The 21,189-nt window shown below is 41.9% G+C and overlaps 1 protein-coding gene across 3 annotated transcripts; it reads left to right on the top strand.

The window, feature by feature from the left end:
- The first annotated feature begins 597 nt into the window (after positions 1-597).
- On the top strand, positions 598-7,717 carry LOC123111990 (2Fe-2S ferredoxin). 3 transcript variants are annotated; one of them, XM_044532879.1, is made up of 7 exons: positions 598-774; positions 1,636-1,697; positions 2,296-2,363; positions 6,711-6,817; positions 7,136-7,185; positions 7,271-7,353; positions 7,428-7,717. In XM_044532879.1, exons 1-7 carry the CDS (start codon positions 720-722, stop codon positions 7,540-7,542), a joined length of 540 nt encoding a protein of 179 aa, XP_044388814.1. In that variant the 5' UTR covers positions 598-719; the 3' UTR covers positions 7,543-7,717. The 3 variants fall into 3 exon arrangements, with proteins under 3 accessions (XP_044388814.1, XP_044388816.1, XP_044388815.1); XM_044532881.1 differs by having other exon boundaries at positions 7,278-7,353; positions 7,428-7,488; XM_044532880.1 differs by having other exon boundaries at positions 7,278-7,717.
- The last annotated feature ends 13,472 nt before the right edge of the window (positions 7,718-21,189 follow it).

Raw genomic sequence — 21,189 nt, 5'->3', positions numbered from 1 at the left:
TAGAAAAAAAGTTCATCGGTTTAAAAAAAAGTTCATCGATTTACAAATAAGTTCATCGATTCTGAAAAATAGTTCATCGACTGTGAAAGAAAGTTCACCAATTGTGAAAGAAAGTTCACCGATTTTGGAAAAGAGTTCAATGATTTTGAAAAAAAACGTTCTTTCATATTAGCAAAAGAAAACAGAAAAAAACGTTCTGAAAAGAAAGAAAAAGAAAAAGAACAAAAAACATAACAAAACCGTTCCAAATAAAAAGAAAAAAGAAATAGAAAAAAGGAATCGTTATAAGAAGAAAATGGCGAAGAAGCAGTAGAGAAGCAACTATTTTTTTGTCTTTCTCAAGACAGGAAGGAAAGGAGAAGATGGGCCAGGCCCAGCTAACGCGGTTACAGGCGCCGGTTTGCGGAAACAGCTGTAACCGGCGCCTGCAACGCTAAATAGGATATGCCTCGCTTTCAAAAAAAAAGGATATGCCTCAGTTTCAGATTCCAGCAGCGTGGCTTTGTCGAGAGTTTGGGTCGAAATGGCCCAATTACAAGATTCGGGACTGTCTCTATAGTTGGGCTACCCTCCCGGCCCAGTTACTCGGCCCGCACTCCCTACTTCCTTCTCAAGCCAAGCCGAACTCCTCCTCTTCTTCCTCCGCTCGTCCTCCCAAACCCGCGCCGCGAATCTGCTGCCGCCGCTGCGTCCGTCTCGGTTTTGCGCCGCCGGTGAAGATGTTGTCGAGGATCTCCCGCCTCGGCGTCCACGCCCTGAGCCGGGCGAGGCTAGGTAAGCTCTCCTCCCTCTCCACCGTCGCCCCTCGAATTCACGATTTCATTTACCTCTGCTGCGTTGCTGTTTTATTTGGATGTCTCGGTTAGGACTAGAGGGCATCGAGCGCGTGATTCTGATTCCTGAGTTGCTCGGAAGTACTCCTTGGGTGTACCTGGTGGTCACCTGGGGGTGGCCTGCCAAATTTGTGCTCAGCCCAACGTCCTACGGCCCCGGTTGTTAATTCCAGGCCATCCGGATGCAGTGACGTGCCTAGTTTCAGGTTTCTGGATGTGGTCAGGCTGATGATTAGTTCATTGACATCTGGGAGCAAATGCGAGGTGCTTTGATGAAGTAGCAGCAGCAGCACCTGTTGGTTGTTGTCACGCTGATTTCCTGCTATTTGGTCACGCAGAGCTATATCTGGTAGTTGGCAAGGATGCACTAGTTATGCTCAGTTTTCCATGGCTTAAACGTTACAATAACATTTATGTGTTTTTTAAGGTGATGCATACTATTCATTATCCAAGCTGTTCCCCTTTTTATGTTTAGATCCACATTTTGGAAGAAATGTATGTTTAGTTATTCTTGGTATGTGAGCCTAATGTCTGATAACTCCGGTGCACCGTACCATAGTAAGGTTGTGGTTGTTTGAACTAGACACTCTGGTATCTAAGTTCATTAGGATTTTTTTATCCGGAAGTTCTTCTGGCCAAGTCATCCCTTGATGAGTCAGATACCCTTCACCCCTTTGATATTTTTGACTAGTGCTTTAAGTAAATTTTAAGAGGATACATTCTTTAGACTGGCATGCTTGTCGGTTTGTTGTGATCATCTTCCCTTTCTCTATGTCCACTGAATTATTCTGACATTTATCAGGTCAAAAGTCAGTAAATTCAAGGAATCAGGAAGAACCAATTAGAGCTTGTATGAACTATGTGGTCAGCTCTCTCTCTCTCTCTCTCTCTCTCTCTCTCTCTCAAATGTTGCATTGTTCACTTGTCTACATTTGCTGCCAACTTATACAAATGAGTTTCCCTGGTTGTTGGAGTTGTCGTTTGCTAGGCCTCCAAGCATTTTTTTACAGGGAATTTCTTCGAGCAATCCTAACTGTACCGTTAACCTGCAGAACTTACATCTTTGCTTCGGTACACCCCCCTTAAAACTTTGCACAAATCTTAAAGTTACTTAAAAAGGCTATCATCATATTAGTTTCACAGTTTGCAGATCAAACGTATTGAATAGATTGATTTGGATACAAAAGACTATATTATCCTTTTTCATATCAAGGTTACCTTCTAATCTCCACCTTTAATCTGCATCGAAGTCCATAAACTTTTCTAGGGGGGTGTACCGAAGCAAAGTTGACTCTATATAGTTTTCATACTATCAGATATCGATGTCTGAAAAGTTGTGCAGATGTATAGATCTCGTGTCTGTGCCTAACTTTTTTTAAATTTATTTAAAATGAAAAAGATAATGTAGAGAAACTGGAATAACTTAGTTCAAAGATGGAATAACAAATGGAACTCTTTTCAGGGTAATCATTCTCTATGTTCCGCCATGGGAGATAAAGTCAGTGACAGGAGCGAACAGCCAAAAGCTAAGTAAGTCTTTTTACTGTTGATGCCTAGCCAGTCAGCTTTTACTTACTTACTGTTGGGTGTAGCATAAATACTAAAATGTTTTCATGTATGCTCAATATTTTCAAATCAGCAGTACAGACTATTGTGTCACACTAATATTAATATTTACTGATCTATCTCTGCGTCAGCAAGGATTCAGAATAATAACCAAAGCTCATGGAAGCAACCCTATGGTCCTTGGATGAATTTCTTAGCTGTTTATAAAAGCTTCTAATGGCTCATTGGCTCTGCGAGACCAACACAATAAACCTTACTTACCACTTTTGACGACTAACTGAATACAGGCAGTTCAACAATGATACAGTTAGACTGTAACTGTTGGAGCACTAGGACGGACTAGGATTACATGAATATAAGTACGCCCACCAAAATAGATGGTCATAATGAGTCTGATTAAAAAAGATTACCAATTTAAGCTATGCATGGAAAATTATTATTTTGTAAAGGATTAGAGAGAGCACATTAGGTTGGTGAATTAAGCCTTCATAGTGATGTTTGCCCTTGCTGCTAAACCATTTGATGGTTGAAACTATCGGCAAATAATTTGGCAACGGACTTCCGTTGTCATTTCACTTTGTGGCAGGTTGATGTGGACTGATGCCGTTATCCCGTTTGTGGCATGACATATTTTCTAAAATAGAACGTTCAGATGCTATAAAAATGTTTCTTCACTTAGGCCCCTTTTGCACTTGGGTAGTCATAGTCTCTGCAAGACAGCTGATTAGAGAAGCAAATAAAACTAGTGAAATGCCCCCATATCGCTAGGGAAGTAATAATAAGAAAATAAATTGAATCATGTAAAACTAGCTAAATGCACCGGTATTGCTACAGAAGTAGTAATAATCAAAACATATCAAATCATATCATATGTGGCACATCAATCTCCATAGAGATACCCCACTTGTCTGGAGGGAAAGTGGGATGGCAGTCGGGCCATCATCACCAACTCCAAAAGGTGTAGGAGTAAGGTAAAGATAGATATGGCAGGTCTTCCAAACTGTTCCATTTCAAGCGTAACATACAACAGAATATATGGAGGAAAACACGATATACATGAATACATGATCCAACAGCCAACAACATGTCCAGCACACAGGCTGACTACAAGATGGAGCAAAAAAAGGAATTGGTAGATCCACTCATTGAATTATTATGAATAGTAAAGAGGCCTTTAAGTTCAATTCCTGTTCCAAAAATGATTTTGGAAATTCCTGGAAGTACTTAAATGGCGTAACATTTGTCCACCTAGAAGCCATCCACCTGACTTAACATGGTTTTTGGGCCCCTCTCTGATTGGTGCTGTTGTCTTCCACTATTCTTAAAAGCAGCATTCCTACAAGCTGCAGTATGTCCATTCCTGTATTCCATAGCTTGTACTATGTGGGTGTAACTGATCCTCGCTAAAGAACACAAGCTGCTCTATGTGCCACAGGGGGGGGGGGGGGGACTCGGTGGCAGGATTAGAGCGAAGATTATAGTCGTGGAATGTTGGAGGATGTGGCCCTGCATTTTGTGGCATAAGGCCACTTGTGAAGGAACTGTCAGATTGGTAAGAAAAGGTCCAGACGTTATGTAGCCTGCTTACAACACCACCCTTGAATGGGCTAGTATGCTACATAGGCACTGCTTACAATTGTGAGAGAGGTAATTGGGATAAGTTCTTGTTTGATTGGTACGAAATGGGCTAGGATTATATAGCCCGCTTACAAACCCACGTATGGAAAGTAACAACCTTGGGAACCCTTAAGAGGTTTGAATCCGAACTTAAAGATAGCTGGGAAATCCAAACTCAAAGATAACTGAGATCCTTATCCGCTAATTAGGCAATCAGTAGAGGTAATTGGGAAAATATCTTGCTTGGTTGGGAATAGGGCTAGGCATTATAGAGACGGCTTACAAACCTAAGGATGGAAAGTGACAACCTTGGTACTCTTAAGAATTCAATATCCCAACTTACATATACCTGGGACACTTATCCCTTAGTTAGGAACTAGCACAAATGCCCGTGCGTTGCAACGGGAAAAAACTTTGACGTGGATTCAAATTTAATGAGAATTATGAAATGTTGCTCATTTTCAAATCGGCTCAGTGCGCCACTTCTTCTATCCAACTCTAACAGATTTTGTATGAAAATAGATAGAAGAAGGGAACATAATTCTAAAAACATATAGTTCACTTCATATTTTTCCTATTCCTCTTTCCTCGAGTAGCGGATATTACTCGCATTTGTAGTGATAAAAAAAAAGGGCAACCTGGTGCATGTAGCTCCCGCTTGCGCAGGGTCCAGGGAAGGGTCCGACCACTTTGGGTCTATAGTACGCAGCCTTTCCCTACATTTCTGTAAGAGGCTGTTTCCAGGACTTGAACCCATGACCTCATGGTCACAAGGCAGCAGCTTTACCACTGCGCCATGGTCGCATTTGTAGTGATATAGTATAAAAATAATGTTATTGCCGTCATGTCTACCGGAGTTTCAGTAGAACCAAACAAAAAGGAAAAAAAAGCCAGAATGAAGAATGAAGGGAAAAACTTGTGGAACTCACAATTTTTTGTTAATTCCCTCACTTCAGAACTGTTCAATTAAGTTTTCAAAAAATAGAGTTGTTCAATTAACACACTTGATTTTCTGTTTAAAATTAGATTAGTAACACAAAGTCTCGAGCTTGAAATTAAAATAAAATAACACAGCGCAATGATTAATTTTCCCACAATCCCGTTTAAGTACGAGTCATTTTTGTTTTGCGCCCATTAGTTTTCCAGATGGCATGCAGCGTGCAATGATGATGAGCCATGAAATCAACTGCCCCACAATCCCGCTTTAGTTAGGAGTTTTTCTGTGCGACCGTTAAATCTAATTTTCCACATTCCTGCTTTTCAATTAGGCTATGAAATCTCCACAATCCCGGCAAGCAGCGTGCAATCAGGTCATGAAGTCAATTGTCCCACACAATCCCGCTTTAATCATAATAGTCCTGAAATTCATCCTTCATTTAATTTAATGCCCAAGATATCCCTCAATTCCTTCATTTAAATAATACTCAAGCATCATGAAGCGTGCATGTGCATCCTTCCTTTTATGTTCATGCCCAACACACAACTTTCTTGGTTTCTTTTAATGCCCAAGACAGCCCGACCTTTATAAGGTTGTCCGCTCTGACATTAACCTTTCTTAGGCAATTTGCTGGTCATACCGGAGAATTTCTACGTATATAAAGGGCTACGGATTGATCTAAACGAACGATGTGGGACTAATCTAACATAAAATATGGATGCTCACCTGATCACCCCCAGCGCTATCTATTTTTTCCCATGCGGCTTGCGGCCCAGCAAAGGCCTAGCACTCTATTTTTTCAAGCCCGGCGAAGCACTGCAGGTCATCGGTAGTACTATTCATTAGTATGAACGGCCCGCTCCAAACAGCATCATACGCTAGTTCAATTGGCCGCACCCTTGGGTAACGAAGTGGAGGTGTTGAGTTCGACTCCTGAGTACCAGGTATATGTGGCCTTGCTTTTTATTTTTCGAATTCGATGGAAAAATAATGAGGATGCATCTACGCCTCGCTCGTTCAGGACGTATCAAATTTTATTAGTACCACCTCGCTTATACGTTTTAAATTCAAACTAAAAGCGTAAATTCACAGAAAGAAAGCGCATTGTGACGGTGAACCCCACGGACTCAATCCGTGCTTTATTATTAGGGAAAGATAGCTCCACCCGTAGGGCAAGTGCTCCTTCCTCCTGGGATGCCCTCCTGTTGTGGCCAACTGGCCATACTTCTGGGCCAAGTATACTTTGCTAGTGATATTTTGTCCTTTGATTTTTAACACAATCAGGGCTCATGCAGGTGTCTATTTCATATTTTGTCCGTATGGAACCTATGCAGCATTTAGGGCATGAAATTAATTTAGCAATAAACAGCAATATCCAGACATGCGAGAACTTGTGTGAATTTTACCAGTTCTGCCTCTATTTTGATGCATAGGGTCTTTATGAGGTCCATCTGCTTCACTTTACAGCTTATTTAAGTTTTTTATTTTCTCGAACACACCTGGGAGTTTGTCCTTTTTCATTATTTTTGTATTTAAAAGCCTTTTCTTCTGTCAATTTCTGGTTTTGCGTGTATAATATGTTACATGTTCCATTTATTAGTTAGGAACTTAATCTTGAAGTTAGGATTCCATCCCCTTTTCTTTTGCTGATTTGTTGCTTAATATCTGATGGGCCGCGCATGCTTTTGGTTCTTAGATTTTTACCATTTTGTCATACCCTTGGCAATCAGTATCAATGACTGGAATTTACTTTGCAGGATATCTGTGACATTTGTTGATAAGGATGGCGATGAAACGGTTATCAATGTTCCTATTGGGATGTCAATGCTGGAAGCTGCTCATGAGAATGACATAGAACTTGAAGGTCCTCTGCAGTACTCCTTTTTACTAATTTTGGTTTGAATCTTGAACATTCTGCAGTAATACCACGCCTGTACTTGAGTTCATTGCTTCCTTGGACTTAATATCACCTGTATTTTTATTAGCTAAAGGAGCTTACATTGATATGTAAGTTCAAAATTAGGTATAGATATGTCATGATACCTTTCTGTTATTGTATGCCTCCTTTGATTCTGCATCTGTTAGAATTTTCGTTTAAATTCTGTTGCATGTTGATTTACAGTACTCCCTAACCTTTTTTTGCCATATATATCTGAATTGCTTGTTCTGCCATGATCACCAGGAGCATGTGAGGGCTCTCTTGCATGTTCTACCTGTCATGTGATTGTAACGGTACGAAGTTCTACATACATTCTTTCTAAGTTTTCAGTATGTTCAGACAGTTCAAAGTGCAGTTTGATGAGAAAGTTCTATTCAGGACGTAGACTACTATAACAAATTGGAAGATCCTGAAGATGAGGAAAACGATATGCTGGACCTTGCTTTTGGGCTTACAGAAACGTATTCTTATCTTTTTTGTGAAATTGTACAAAATGCATTACTCCAGTTAAACTAATCTGGTCCCATTGTTTTAGATCTCGCCTTGGCTGCCAAGTAATTGCAAGCCCTGAACTTGATGGCATAAGACTAGCACTGCCAGCAGCTACCAGAAATTTTGCTGTTGATGGGCATGTCCCAAAACCACACTAACTAAGCACTGGGTATGTTGCATACCTGCTCAGTTTTGCAGAATATGAGATATAGTTACTTTTGTTTTTCATCTTGTTGTATCTGTATCCTCAACATTTGAATTCTGTAGTCCTTGGCAAGATAGCGATTATCGTCAACTTGCTCCGTCAAATAACACTTGTAAAATTCATTGGAAAATGCATTGTCATTGCAATGCTAGCAACCTTGCGCTGGGAAAATCTACCATCAGTTTGTCCATCACTCTTTATTTTTCGCTATATATTATGCTATACTGTAGATCTTCCTTGTAAGCTAATGCTTGTGTGTATCAAAGTGGTATCAGCTGTTATATCTACCTAGCGTTCTGACCTTATTTTTGTAGCATTCTCCTTTAATTTTCCTTTTGTTACCTTGTAGTTATGTTTTCTATATCATAGGGCAGATATGCTGTAATACTGTAGTTATCAATCATACTTAGCAATGCTACTGCGTACTCTTAAGTACTATGAAGCCCGGAAAAACTATACATTTTGCCAGTCTACTTTCATACTCCATTTTTCTAACATTTAGAAAACATTGCACAAAATAATGAAAATATTGCTTGCATATAACAGAGCCACACATAACTGAACTTTAAATCAAAGCAACTATAACAATAACGAGCTACTGTAGGCTCACTAAAGGCATCACAACAGAGTTTAATCTTGCTAGCGATTTATTAGTTAACTGATAAAAATCCTTAATACTTAACTTCTATGACCGACTAATTTACTAATCACGGTAGGGTAGAGCTTCTAACTTATCATCAATGGCAAAGTTCCAAGAAACATGATGTGTGAGATATTGTATAAACATGAATTGGCGAAGATGAGGGTGTTACTCCCTTTATCTTCAGCATGTTGTCCTTAGGAGTTACCTAAACACATAGAAATAACAAAAGGTGAGTACAAAAACTTAGCAAGCATGCATAAACCACAACACTGAATATTTATAAAAAGTATCTTATCACCAACACAGATAATGATGATCATATGTGTCCACATGCTCACTGCATCTCACTGCATTTTGTATACCAGTATCGCTTGAGTAGACATCCATCGGCATCTACTTGTTGAGCATTGAAAGTTTCAAGGTTCCGAGCTAAGTAGCTCTTCCTATCTTTGTCACTATGATGATGTGGAAAATATGAAATGCGAGTAGAGTGTTTGCAGTATACAAACTTCTACATTAACATATAATTATGACCATGGCAAATATCATGAACATAAAGAACAAGTACTAAGAAATAAATTTTATGCAAAAATAGCCAGAAAAAGGTTATTATCCCATCATGGACTTGTCTTGACCCTTACGAGCAACTGAAGAAATATCCATTGCATTGGAACTCCTCAGACCTGTGGAGCAAACCTCACTTAAGAAACTGTTTGAAGATCATCACACAAGCATATTCTACTACCTCCATACTCGACAGCAGCAACAACAAAGCCTTTAGTCCCAAACAAATTGGGGTAGGCTAGAGCTGAAACCCATCAGATCTCGCAACCATCTCCTGGTTCTGGCACATGGATAGCTAGCTTCCATGCACCCCTGTCCATGGCTAATTCTTTGGTGATATTCCAGTCCTTCAGATCTCTCTTTACGGACTCCTCCCATGTCATGTTTGGTTTACCCCGACCTCTCTTGGCATTATCAGCACACTTTAGCCGTCCACTATGCACTGGAGCTTCTGGAGGCCTACGCTGAATATGCCCACAAACCATGTCAGGCGATGTTGGACAAGCATATTCTACTATCTCCATACTCGAGGCTCGACAAAATTTGTAAAACCCAACTTTGCTCCTTACATCAAAACGCGGTTTAATTTCTCTATTTCCATGCTATTTTCTCCTTAATTATTAGTATGTTTATCCAAACAGCGCAAAAGATACCAGCTTAGATATCTACAGCTTTCATGTTACCTTAATAGTGATAACAACTGAAATAGAAAATTGTTTCAGTTAAAAACTGGCTCAGGACCATGGTTTTTACTCAAGTTTTCAAACCTTTAGAAAGGCAAGTACAAACTTCTCCTTTTCTGACTAACTTCATACTGTAAGGATTTGATCTCAATTTTCGAATTAGTATCCCAGATCAGCAATTAAACTATCAACATCTTGAGGCCCTTGTGAGAGGGTCGCTCCATGTCATTGTTTCTGACAGAAGATTTCGGATTAAATCATCTCTTCCATGAGTGCGTTGTTTACTTTCCTGGTGCTGACATCTAAAGTTCTCACCTACCCTCTGTAGTCTTGTTCGTGATGCCAATTTGTTGTTGTCATGTTTTGCATCTCTAATGGCTGCTATGGTAGCCTCCTTTTGATCGTTCAGATACGTCACATGGTCAAAGTTTCATTTACTGGCATATGCAAGATTTCACCATTCTATGTGAATGTTGATCATAGTGGTATGTCCACTACTACTGCAATTGTGGATGGAGATGTTTGCTTTTATTTGTGTGTACGAGTTAAGTTCAGTGATGCCTTGTTTTGTTACTTCAAAAGTTTTTTCATTTCATTGTTGGCTTGACCAGCTTTATTCTGACAGTCCATGCCAATCTCATCTAGAAGATTCCTTTGTTTGGTCTTTTCCTGCATGTTACAGAATTAGTTACAAATAAATAGGTCTGGTCCCTAGTAAGTTGCAAGGTTTTCATGAAAATTTGTCAGTGTTCCAATGTGATGATTATTTCTTTTAAAACTGGAGATATTTCGAACTATATTAAACATTTTTGCTGCTGTTACAGCTCAGGTGCTGGTGTTACAGTTCAGGTGTGCACAGTGCCAACAGCTTGGTTTCTTGCTAGTTTTGTTCTTTCATTTCAAACAGCTAAATTTTGGGGGGTTTCTGGCGTTTCTTGTATTTGCATATGATCCATCTGCTTCTTCTCGTACTCTCCCCTGTAGTTGGTTTCATGACCCCTGTTTCGTCCAGTGTTAAAAGTTGGGTAGGGACAGGAGAGCCACCGCTGCGTACTTTCTTGCGACTGTAATGTCAGCTCACCATAATGTAATTTGAGGAGGAATACCATCCGTGAGCGTTCTGTCATTACCAACAACTGGTGGAGAGTTACCATCAGTCTCGTTTGCCTATTTATGGTGGCTGCATGATATGCTAGCGCACCATCAGTGATGTGCCAAAAGGGTAAGACCAGAAAATTGGGTTTTCTTTTTTGTATATGAAAGAGTAGAGTATTCCTTTCCTTCCATGTTATATGTGGCTCTTCGTATTATATTTGAGACACGGTTTTGAGTTTTCTTCACCTAGGTCTTCTTATATACACTGAATCCCTCTGGTATTTAAACTCCATAGTACTCCCTCTGTAAACAAATATAAGAGCGTGTAGATCACTAAAATAGTGATCTAAACACTCTTATATTAGTTTACGGAGGGAGTACTACATTTGGAATTTTTTGTTTCACTGGAATGATTTTGCTTCAATTTTTCATATATACATGAAGATCCATTTATTCGCGTCAACGTGATGACTGTTATTGAATTGTAGTTGCGGTGTCCCATTGCGGTCCCATTGCGTTGTGCACTCATGTTCTCCAGAATTCGACAATATCTTGTCGAAATATTCGTGAATATGTTACTTCCTCAGTATTACTGTAACGATTGTTTGTTGTATTAATTTGAGGTTGGTGGCAGTAGTACTGTTTTCTTCTCTCACAAGTAGTTGATTTTTCTCTCTGACATTTCCGCTGTTACAGATGCTGAAACGTTGTTTTTGCCCCCCGCTGCATTTGAGAACGAACGAGAGTGACCAATGAATCTCACTGGTTAAAGGTCATCGGTTGAAGAATTGCTACGTAATAGGCGGTTGGTAAACCTTCAATTCGTGGTAGCATAGTTTACATCGTTACGAGGGCCGTTCGCTCCCGGGCAGATGAACCGATCAGCTGCCGCCGCCCAAGTCGCATTCGGATTGTGATCGTACCACTTGTGAAGCTGATTAAGCGCCGACGCCATGTGACTACAGTAGGTCGTATATGTATCAATGTAAGTATGTCGTGAGACGCTATGCTCCCATGACCGTAAGGTGTCTGCCTCCTATGGCGCATGTCGGGATGGAAAGGCTCATTCAGGCGATGATGCCGCTGCACTGTATCGCGTACCGTCGAACCCCCATGTGTCGCGGGCCTGTGGCTGCTGCCCTGATGCCATCACAGATTTCCGCTGTTGCTAGGCAGTGCTACGGAGTACCATCCTTTTGGCTGTGTGTGACACCCTTCTTGGTTCATCTGATTACGTTTTTGCTCTCATCTGCTGCCACTGTATAGCAACCAATCGTAGCACACGGCCGGCGCACGCCCGACCAATATTGCTTTTAAAACACAATAAAATTTACTTTAAAATGCGATCCGCAATGGTCATGGATCAACACATTGGAGAGTTTGCTTTAGATGAGTTAAAATTTGGCATCATATTTTATCGCCTGGGATGATTCAGCAGCGAACTGCTTTGCAACCGCCCCGGTGCTCCGTCACCGGATGGCTTTGACCGGTGTTGCCTCCCGAGAAAAACGTACTGCGGATGGCGATCTTCAAAAGGAAAGACAAAAAGGAGAGAGCGACAGACCTCCTTCGTGGGGGGCAAAGGCAGGCTCATGATGGTCGCCCTACCAAGTCCCCGGATGGTGTGGGAATCCCCAAAGCAGACACGCACTTATCTTTCCCTTGCTCAAGTAAAGATGAACAAAGGGAGGGAGAAAAGCACCAGATTCTGCCACTCACACACCAACAATGTATATCACGGATTAAACCAAAAGATGTTTGGCACTAATGGTGTGCAGGAAAAAGAACAGTTTTTCGAAAAAAGAGTTTGGTGCTAACTCACTCGTACCAAAGGTTTGCAAACTAGACGTGTTTTTGATTGATATATAGGGCATATGTTCTTTTACTTGGCTTACGTGTATATGCCCTAACATGCTTTAGTACTGAACATTTTTGTCAGAATTTTATGGAGTGCATAAACACTCAAACGCAGGATGGATGCCTATAAACCTAGCTGGATTCATAGAATTCTAACTTGTTACTCTCTTGTACCCAAGGCATTGTTACCATGATCATTTCTCTCTAGCTAGTATTCTTTCTGAACGGAACTAGTAATCGTTTGTGCAACTTGTGCACCATCTTCTCCAATTCCTGCAAGTGGGAGGAGGTGCAGGTAGAAGATGCTGACCGTTAGTGCTAATTAACCAGGCTTGACAGCAACAAATCAAAGGCTAGCATCTCAAAATCATAGGGGCTGTCTAGGTCACAGGAGGTCATAACGAAAATCAAGCTGTTGGTGTTTCCCTTTCAATCCATTTCCATCGTCAGATTACACTGTCGAACTATCATGGACCCTGCCCTGTATTGACTGCAATTTTTGTGTACTTTCCAGTATTTAGTTCAAGCTTGAGCTAAATACAGGAGAGCAGGCCAAAATTACTATCGATCCAAGCAGGGCCCAATATAAGTATGTTGAAAACGAAATAAATCATGTGTGATGTACATATCACTCTTGGTTGTTACTGTACTTGCTAGTGCGATTTAGTTGGCCAGTAATAAGACAACAAAAGTACAAAACCCTAGCTAGGTGAACCTGCAATAGGAGTTCTTGCTTTCTAACTAGCCTGATAGATGACCTAGCTTGACATGACATGCAAGGATCAGCAGTAGCGATCTTTTCTGATGGAGATTCAGATACCGGCCTTCAACTAGCTTGATGAAACACTGTCCTTTTTCTGTCCTAATAAAAGCACTAGTGGTGATATATTACGGGACAGGGATGGGTTATCGCGGAGTATGCTTGCTCGCGTGTGGTTGATGCGTATACTGTCCAACTACCCATTTGGCTTGTGTGTATATACAATCTGAGCGCTTCTTCAAAGAAGCAACATATGGTAATGACAGTTATGCAGTTTTCTGGTACATAAGGACATTCTAATAGTTTGGTATCTCTAGAGACAATTTTGTAGATATTTATACCTAGACACGTATAGATGGATACAGATAAATCAAGGAAATATCCATCATTTTTCTTTTTGAGAAACCTCATGTGAGGACAGAGGATTCCTGTATTTCATTAAGAAAGAAGAGAATTGATCCAGTTTATAAGAAAAACCAGACCCAAAAACCTAGCATTCTTGGTTAATCAGGGAAAACTTTTCCCGAATGAAACCCAAAAACGAAAAGAAAAAAAACGAAAAAAGGCACTAGAGCTTGGGGATAGGGACAAGACAAATGAAGCATCAAGGGACATCGTCAGAGCTAGACACGAGAGCGCCCAGGCCCAAAACAATTTGTCGAGGCTCAAGTATAACCAAACTGACGACCACTCGCCGAAGAGAAACTGTCCATACCGAATGTCTTCTCTGTCTCGGCCTCAAAGCATCATGTGCTAACATTATCATGTGGAAAACATCCTGAAAGGTCCAGCTTTGACTTCCCCGCGATCCTTGCCAAAGAACTCAACGCCTCGATCACTTGTGGTCAGAGCGGGTTTTTGTACATGTCTAGGCATGCTTGCATCTTTTGCTCAGGACCCTCCGCTTTGCTGACCTTTGGCAGCTCACCAAAAGCCTCCAGCAACCTATGCTCCGCGGGCTTGGATGTCGGGATGTTGCACGTCGTGTTCTTCTTTTCGAGACGCCCGCTCCGTCGACCGTCATCCTTCTCCCCGTGCGAAGTCACCGAGGTCTTGAGCAGAGGTTATGGGAGCGGACAAGTAACCTTGTTGAGAAAATTCTCCAGAGATAATGATGTTACTTTATTTTGTGCCACCTTCACAACAACATTACACACCTCAGCCACAAGCTCAACGAGAACGTCGGGCGTGTTGAAACCAAGTGATCGGACGTGCAAAGGACTGCACAACGGGAAAAAAATTCCATCATTTTGGTTTCAGATATCATTATCTTGTTTTCTCCGGGGCATTTAGGACCACACCTCTTCTCAATCTTTTTCAATTCTTACAAAAAATAATAATACAGAGCAAAGACAAATATGGACAATCCCTTTCGAGCCGGTGCTCAACCTAGATACTGATCCTCTGACAAATGAAAATGTTAACCAAAGAATGGAAAGCGATCCAAGAGATTAGCTTATCTAAGAAGTCCTACACGTATGAGTTCACCTACTGCCACTGGCTTATATACGCATGTACGTGGCTTCACCTACCTACCACCTTTGTACCGAACCGAAGACATAAGCGGAAGCATATACTCCCTCCGGAAATACTTGTCGGAGAAATGGATGAATCTAGATGTATTTTAGTTATAGATACATCCAATTTTATCCATTTCTCCGACAAGTATTTTGGGACGGAGGGAGTACTACTACGGGTGCGTCGGCTAATACATACAAAAACAAAAAGGGGAAAGATTCATGGCCATTGATTGATGCATGTACACTGCATAGTATATGGTGCTTAGGCTTTCTTCATACGCTATGCCATCGGCATTTCTTCCTGACCAAGGAAGAACCTCGTCTACCTCTCGCCCTCCGCGTCTGGTGCGTGCACACATGGATGATTTTGTTAGAAGCAAGTTGAACTGATGCAGATCGTCTTAATGGCAAGAGGGGAACAAAACCGAGGAGAAACCGGTGACATCTCCCTATCTTGGATATGACGCTCCAATTCGATATGTCTCCAAGGGCATCCAGAAGAGGCCTGTCGATTTGTCACTCTCAGTTTGCAGTTGATGTCGCGCATTATTTCTCTGTAGCTCACAGTCTTACCACGTTTATATTAATTTTTTTGAAGCACACGTTAATATAAAACACGTTTATATTAATTAGCAGTCGGTTCAGTGCGAGAGTGGCTAATCTGAGCCCAGGCTCGTCTACACCCGCGTGTGAACAGAAAATCTGAAAAACCATTCAAAAAAAAAGTCCAATTTTTTGGCAAGGTACCTGTGAAATCTCATGGTGTTAAGGTATTCTATGAGGTCGTGGCAAAAAGAAAGAAATACTAGTTTTCAAAGAAACTTTGAAACACTACACAGTTTAGACCATGTCAATCGAGTACAAATTTTTTGCATGTTTCTCGAAAACTGGAGCATCTAGAGTCTTTAAAATTTGGTTGCAATTTTTTTCTTTCAAATTTCTTGTTCACTGAGAGCATATGAGCTTGGGACCACGCCATCACCTGTAATAAGATTACTTTCTTCCTGACCTTTATCCCCGTCGATTTGGCACAGTGCCACCTTGTTTACGTCCTGAACGATTTGGTACAGCGATTTCCTCCGTCGCAGGTCATTGCACGATGACTACTCATGCACTGAACGAGCGAAAACGTAATTAAAAAGGACGATCCTTTCCCCTCTAAAGCTTGCGCTGCATTTTAGGCTACGAGATGCGCGTGACTTTTATTTAAATCGGACCGCGTCTTTCGTATAATCATGCCATGCGATAGTAATGTAAAGGCGAAGGAAGGAGGGCAACGGCAAATGCAGTTATACATCGTCGTCCATCGGTCATTCCGTTTGCCCCAATGAAAAGAGACAATTTGGGCTTTGATGCTGTCCAAGCTTTTCGGCCGTCCTCCACAGGCCACCCAACACACGTATGTCATGTACTAGTAGTGAGGTATAGCCGTAGAGGGAACACTAGGAGTTGCAAGCTGAGTTTTAGGCTATCTTTTTTCGTGCGTATCATTCATTAATAGAGGAGTGGGAAAAAATTCCCAAGGACCACAAAATCACATAGCGGTGCATCCACATGTCGGGTCAACCGTCCACGAGCACCTAAAACATATAGCGATTACTCCCGAACTACCTGCCTCTACAGGCTCGCAAAGAATCCCTCGAGGTCTCCTTTGAGCAATCAGACATCCCGCCAAACTCGTCCCTCGATGTTGATCCGCTCAATTACTGTCAGTGTTGACGACGTGACCCCATCAAAGACGTTGCCGTTGTGGTGCTTCCACAGCTCCCACAGGACTAGCAAGCTAATGGCGCGAATGGCTCTCCGATGGTCTTGTACTTGCTCTTGCCGGATGCACCAACTCTGTAGAGTCTCACTATCCGTGGGCACCACGGTCTGCCCGTCTGCAGCGGTGAGTACCCAATGCCAAATCTGAAGGAAATATGCCCTAGAGGCAATAATAAAGTTATTATTTATTTCCTTAATTCATGATAAATGTTTATTATTCATACTAGAATTGTATTAACCGGAAACTTAGTACATGTGTGAATACATAGAGAAAACATATAGTCCCTAGTATGACTCTACTTGACTAGCTCGTTAATCAAAAATGGTTATGTTTCCTAACCATAGACATGTGTTGTCATTTGATGAACGGGATCACATCATTAGGAGAATGATGTGATGGACATGACCCATCCGTTAGCTTAGCATTATGACCGTGTTAGTTTCATTGCTACTGCTTTCTTCATGACTTATACAAGTTCCTCAAACTATAAGATTATGCAACTCCCGAATACCGGAGGAACTCTTTGTGTGCTACCAAACGTCACAACGTAAAAGAGTGATTATAAAGGTGCTCTACAGGTGTCTCCGAAGGTGTTTGTTGGGTTGGCATAGATCGAGATTAGGATTTGTCACTCCGTGTTTCGGAGAGGTATCTCTGGGCCCTCCCGGTAATACTCATCACTATAAGCCTTACAAGCATTATGACTAATGAGTTAGTTGCGGGATGAAGTATTACAAAACGAGTAAAGAGACCATCGGTAATGAGATTGAACTAGGTATTGGGATACCGACAATCGAATCTCGGGCAAGTAACATACCGATGACAAAGGGAACAACGTATGTTGTTACGCAGTTTGACCGATAAAGATCTTCATAGAATATGTAGGAACCAATATGAGCATCCAGGTTTCGCTATTGGTTGTTAACCAGAGACGTGTCTCGGTCATGTCTACATAGTTCTCGAACCAGTAAGGTCCGCACGCTTAACGTTCGATGATGATTGGTATTATGAGTTTATGTGATGTGATGTACCGAAGATTGTACGGAGTCCCGGATGTGATCATGAACATGACGAGGAGTCTCAAAATGGTCGAGACATAAAGATTGATATATTGGACGACTATATTCGGACACCGGAAGTGTTCCGGAGAAGTTTCGGATAAAATCGGAGTGCCAGAGGGTTATCGGAACCCCCGGGGGAACTAATGGGCCTCGATGGGCCCTAGTGGAGAGAGAGGGGGGCCGGCTAGGGCAGGCTGCGCGCCCCCTTCCCTTGAGTCCGAATAGGACAAGGAAGGCCCCCCTTTTCCTTCCCCCTCTCCCTCTCCTTCCTTCCCCCTCTCTCCCTTTAGGTGGAAACCTACTAGGACTTGGAGTCCTAGTAGGATTCCCCTCTTCGGGGTGCGCCCAAGGAGGGCCGGCCGGCTTCCCCCTTGCTCCTTTATATACGGGGGCAGGGGGGCACCTTAGGACACAAGTTGATCTTTTAGCCGTGTGCGGTGCCCCCCTCCACAGTTACACACCTCGGTCATATCGTCATAGTGCTTAGGCGTAGCCCTGCGCCGGTAACTTCATCATCACCGTCACCACACTGTCGTGCTAACGAAACTCTCCCTCGACCTTAGCTGGATCTAGAGATCGTGGGATGTCACCGAGCTGAACGTGTGCAGATCGCGGAGGTGCCGTATCTTTGGTGCTAGGATCGGTCGGATCATGAAGAGTACGACTACATCAACCGCGTTGTCATAACGCTTCCGCTTTCGGTCTATGAGGGTACGTGGACACACTCTCCCCTCTCATTGCTATGCATCACCTAGATAGATCTTGCGTGATCGTAGGATTTTTTTTTTGAAATTACTGCATTCCCCAACAATGGCATCTGAGCCAGGTCTATGCGTAGATGTTATATGCACGAGTAGAACATAAAGAGTTGTGGGCGATAATAGTCATACTGCTTACCAGCATGTCATACTTTGATTCAACGGTATTGTTGGATGAAGCGGCTCAGACCAACATTACGCGTACGCTTACGCAAGACTGGTTCTATCGACGTGCTTTGCACATAGGTGGCTGGTGAGTGTCTATTTCTCCAACTTTAGTTGAATCGAGTGTGGCTACGCCTGGTCCTTGTTGAAGGTTAAAACAGCACACTTGACAAAAAATCGTTGTGGTTTTGATGCGTAGGTAAGAACGGTTCTTGCTAGAAGCCCGTAGCAGCCACGTAAAACTTGCAACAACAAAGTAGAGGACGTCTAACTTGTTTTTGCAGGGCTTGCTGTGATGTGATATGGTCAAGGCATGACGTGATATAAATTGTTGTATGAGATGATCATGTTTTGTAACAAAGTTATCGGCAACTGGCAGGAGCCATATGGTTGTCGCTTTTATTGTATGCAATGCAATCGCCATGTAATTGTTTTACTTTATCACTAAGTGCTAGCGATAGTCGTAGTAACAATAGTTGGCGAGACGACAACGATGCTACGATGGAGATCAAGGTGTCGCGCCGGTGACGTTGGAGATCATGACGATGCTTCGGTGATAGAGATCATGAGCACAAGATGATGATGGCCATATCATGTCACATATTTTGATTGCATGTGATGTTTATCCTTTATGCATCTTATTTTGCTTAGAACGTCGGTAGCATTATAAGATGATCCCTTACTAAATTTCAAGGTACAAGTGTTCTCCCTGAATATGCACCATTGCTACAGTTCGTCGTGCCGAGACACCACGTGATGATCAGGTGTGATAAGCTCTATGTTCACATATAACAGGTGCAAGCCAGTTTTTGCACACGCAGAATACTCGGGTTAAACTTGACGAGCCTAGCATATTCAGATATGGCCTCGGAACACTGAGATCAAAAGGTCGAGCGTGAATCATATAGTAGATGTGATCAACATAGTGATGTTCACCATTGAAAACTACTCCATCTCACGTGATGATCGGACATGGTTTAGTTGATTTGGATCACGTGATCACTTAGATGATTAGAGTGATGTCTATCTAAGTGGGAGTTCTTAAGTAATATGATTAATTGAACTTTAATTTATCATGAACTTAGTACCTGATAGTATTTTGCATGTCTATGTTGTTGTAGATCAATGGCCCGTGCTACCGTTCCTTTGAATTTTAATCCGTTCCTAGAGAAAGCTAAGTTGAAAGATGATGGCAGCAACTACACGGTCTGGGTCCGTAACTTGAGGATTATCCTCATTGCTACACAGAAGAATTACGTCCTGGAAGCACCGCTGGGTGCCAGGCCTGCTACAGATGCTACTGATGACGTTAAGAACGTCTGGCAAAGCAAAGCTGATGACTACTCGATAGTTCAGTGTGCCATGCTTTACGGCTTAGAATCGGGACTTCAAAGACGTTTTGAACATCATGAAGCATATGAGATGTTCCAGGAGTTGAAGTTAATCTTTCAAGCAAATGCCCGAGTTGAGAGATATGAAATCTCCAACAAGTTCTACAACTGTAAAATGGAGGAGAATAGTTCTGTCAGTGAACACATACTCAAAATGTCTGGGTATCATAATCACTTGACTCAGCTGGGAGTTGATCTTCCAGTTGACTGTGTCATTGACAGGGTTCTTCAATCACTTCTACCAAGCTATAAAGGCTTCCCGATGAACTATAATATGCAAGGGATGAACAAGACTATTCCCGAGCTCTTCTCAATGCTAAAGGCTGCGGAGGTAGAAATCAAAAAGGAGCGTCAAGTGTTGATGGTCAACAAGACCACTAGTTTCAAGAAAAAGGGCAAAGGGAAGAAGGGGAACTTCAAGAAGAACGGCAAAAGGTTGCTGCTCAAGGGAAGAAACCCAAGTCTGGACCTAAGCCTGAAACTGAGTGCTTCTACTGCAAAGGAACTGGTCATTGGAAGCGGAACTGCCCCAAGTATTTGGCGGATAAGAAGGATGTCAAAGTGAAAGGTATATTTGATATACATGTTATTGATGTGTACTTAACTAATGCTCGTAGTAGTGTCTGGGTATTTGATACTGGGTCTATTGCTCATATTTGCGACTCGAAACAAGGGCTACGGATTAAGCGAAGATTGGCTAAGGACGAGGTGACGATGCGCGTGGGAAATGGTTCCAACGTCGATGTGATCACGGTCGGCACGCTACCTCTACATCTACCATCGGGATTAGTTTTAGACCTGAATAATTGTTATTTGGTGCCAGCGTTGAGCATGTACATTATATCTGGATCTTGTTTAATGCGAGACGGTTATTCATTTAAATCAGAGAATAATGGTTGTTCTATTTATATAAGTAATATCTTTTATGGTCATGCACCCCTGCTGAGTGGTCTATTGTTGTTGAATCTTGATAGTAGTGATACACATATTCATAGTGTTGAAGCCAAAAGATATAAGTTTAATAATGATAGTGCAACTTATTTGTAGCACTGCCATTTGGGTCATATCGGTGTAAAGCGCATGAAGAAACTCCATGCTGATGGACTTTTGGAATCACTTGATTATGAATCACTTGGTGCTTGCGAACCGTGCCTTATGGGCAAGATGACTAAAACTCCGTTCTCCAGAATAATGGAACGAGCTACTGGCTTATTGGGAATAATACATACTGATGTATGTGGTCCAATGAGTATTGTGGCTCGTGGTGGATATCGTTATTTTCTTACTTTCACAGATGATTTGAGCAGATATGGTTATATCTACTTAATGAAGCAT

Source organism: Triticum aestivum, chromosome 5B, assembly GCF_018294505.1.
Source record: "Triticum aestivum cultivar Chinese Spring chromosome 5B, IWGSC CS RefSeq v2.1, whole genome shotgun sequence".
Lineage (NCBI taxonomy): Eukaryota > Viridiplantae > Streptophyta > Magnoliopsida > Poales > Poaceae > Triticum > Triticum aestivum.
Note: the sequence above shows the minus strand (reverse complement) of the source record. Positions and strands in the feature narration are given on the sequence as shown.

Bases quoted from the DNA above. Each gene is read 5' to 3' on its own strand.
- LOC123111990 (XM_044532879.1), top strand. From the start codon at position 720: ATGTTGTCGAGGATCTCCCGCCTCGGCGTCCACGCCCTGAGCCGGGCG. The intron at 1,698-2,295 runs GTCAGCTCTCTC...AACTCTTTTCAG, and splicing joins GAGCTTGTATGAACTATGTG to GGTAATCATTCTCTATGTTC. The intron at 7,186-7,270 runs GTACGAAGTTCT...AGTTCTATTCAG, and splicing joins CCTGTCATGTGATTGTAACG to GACGTAGACTACTATAACAA.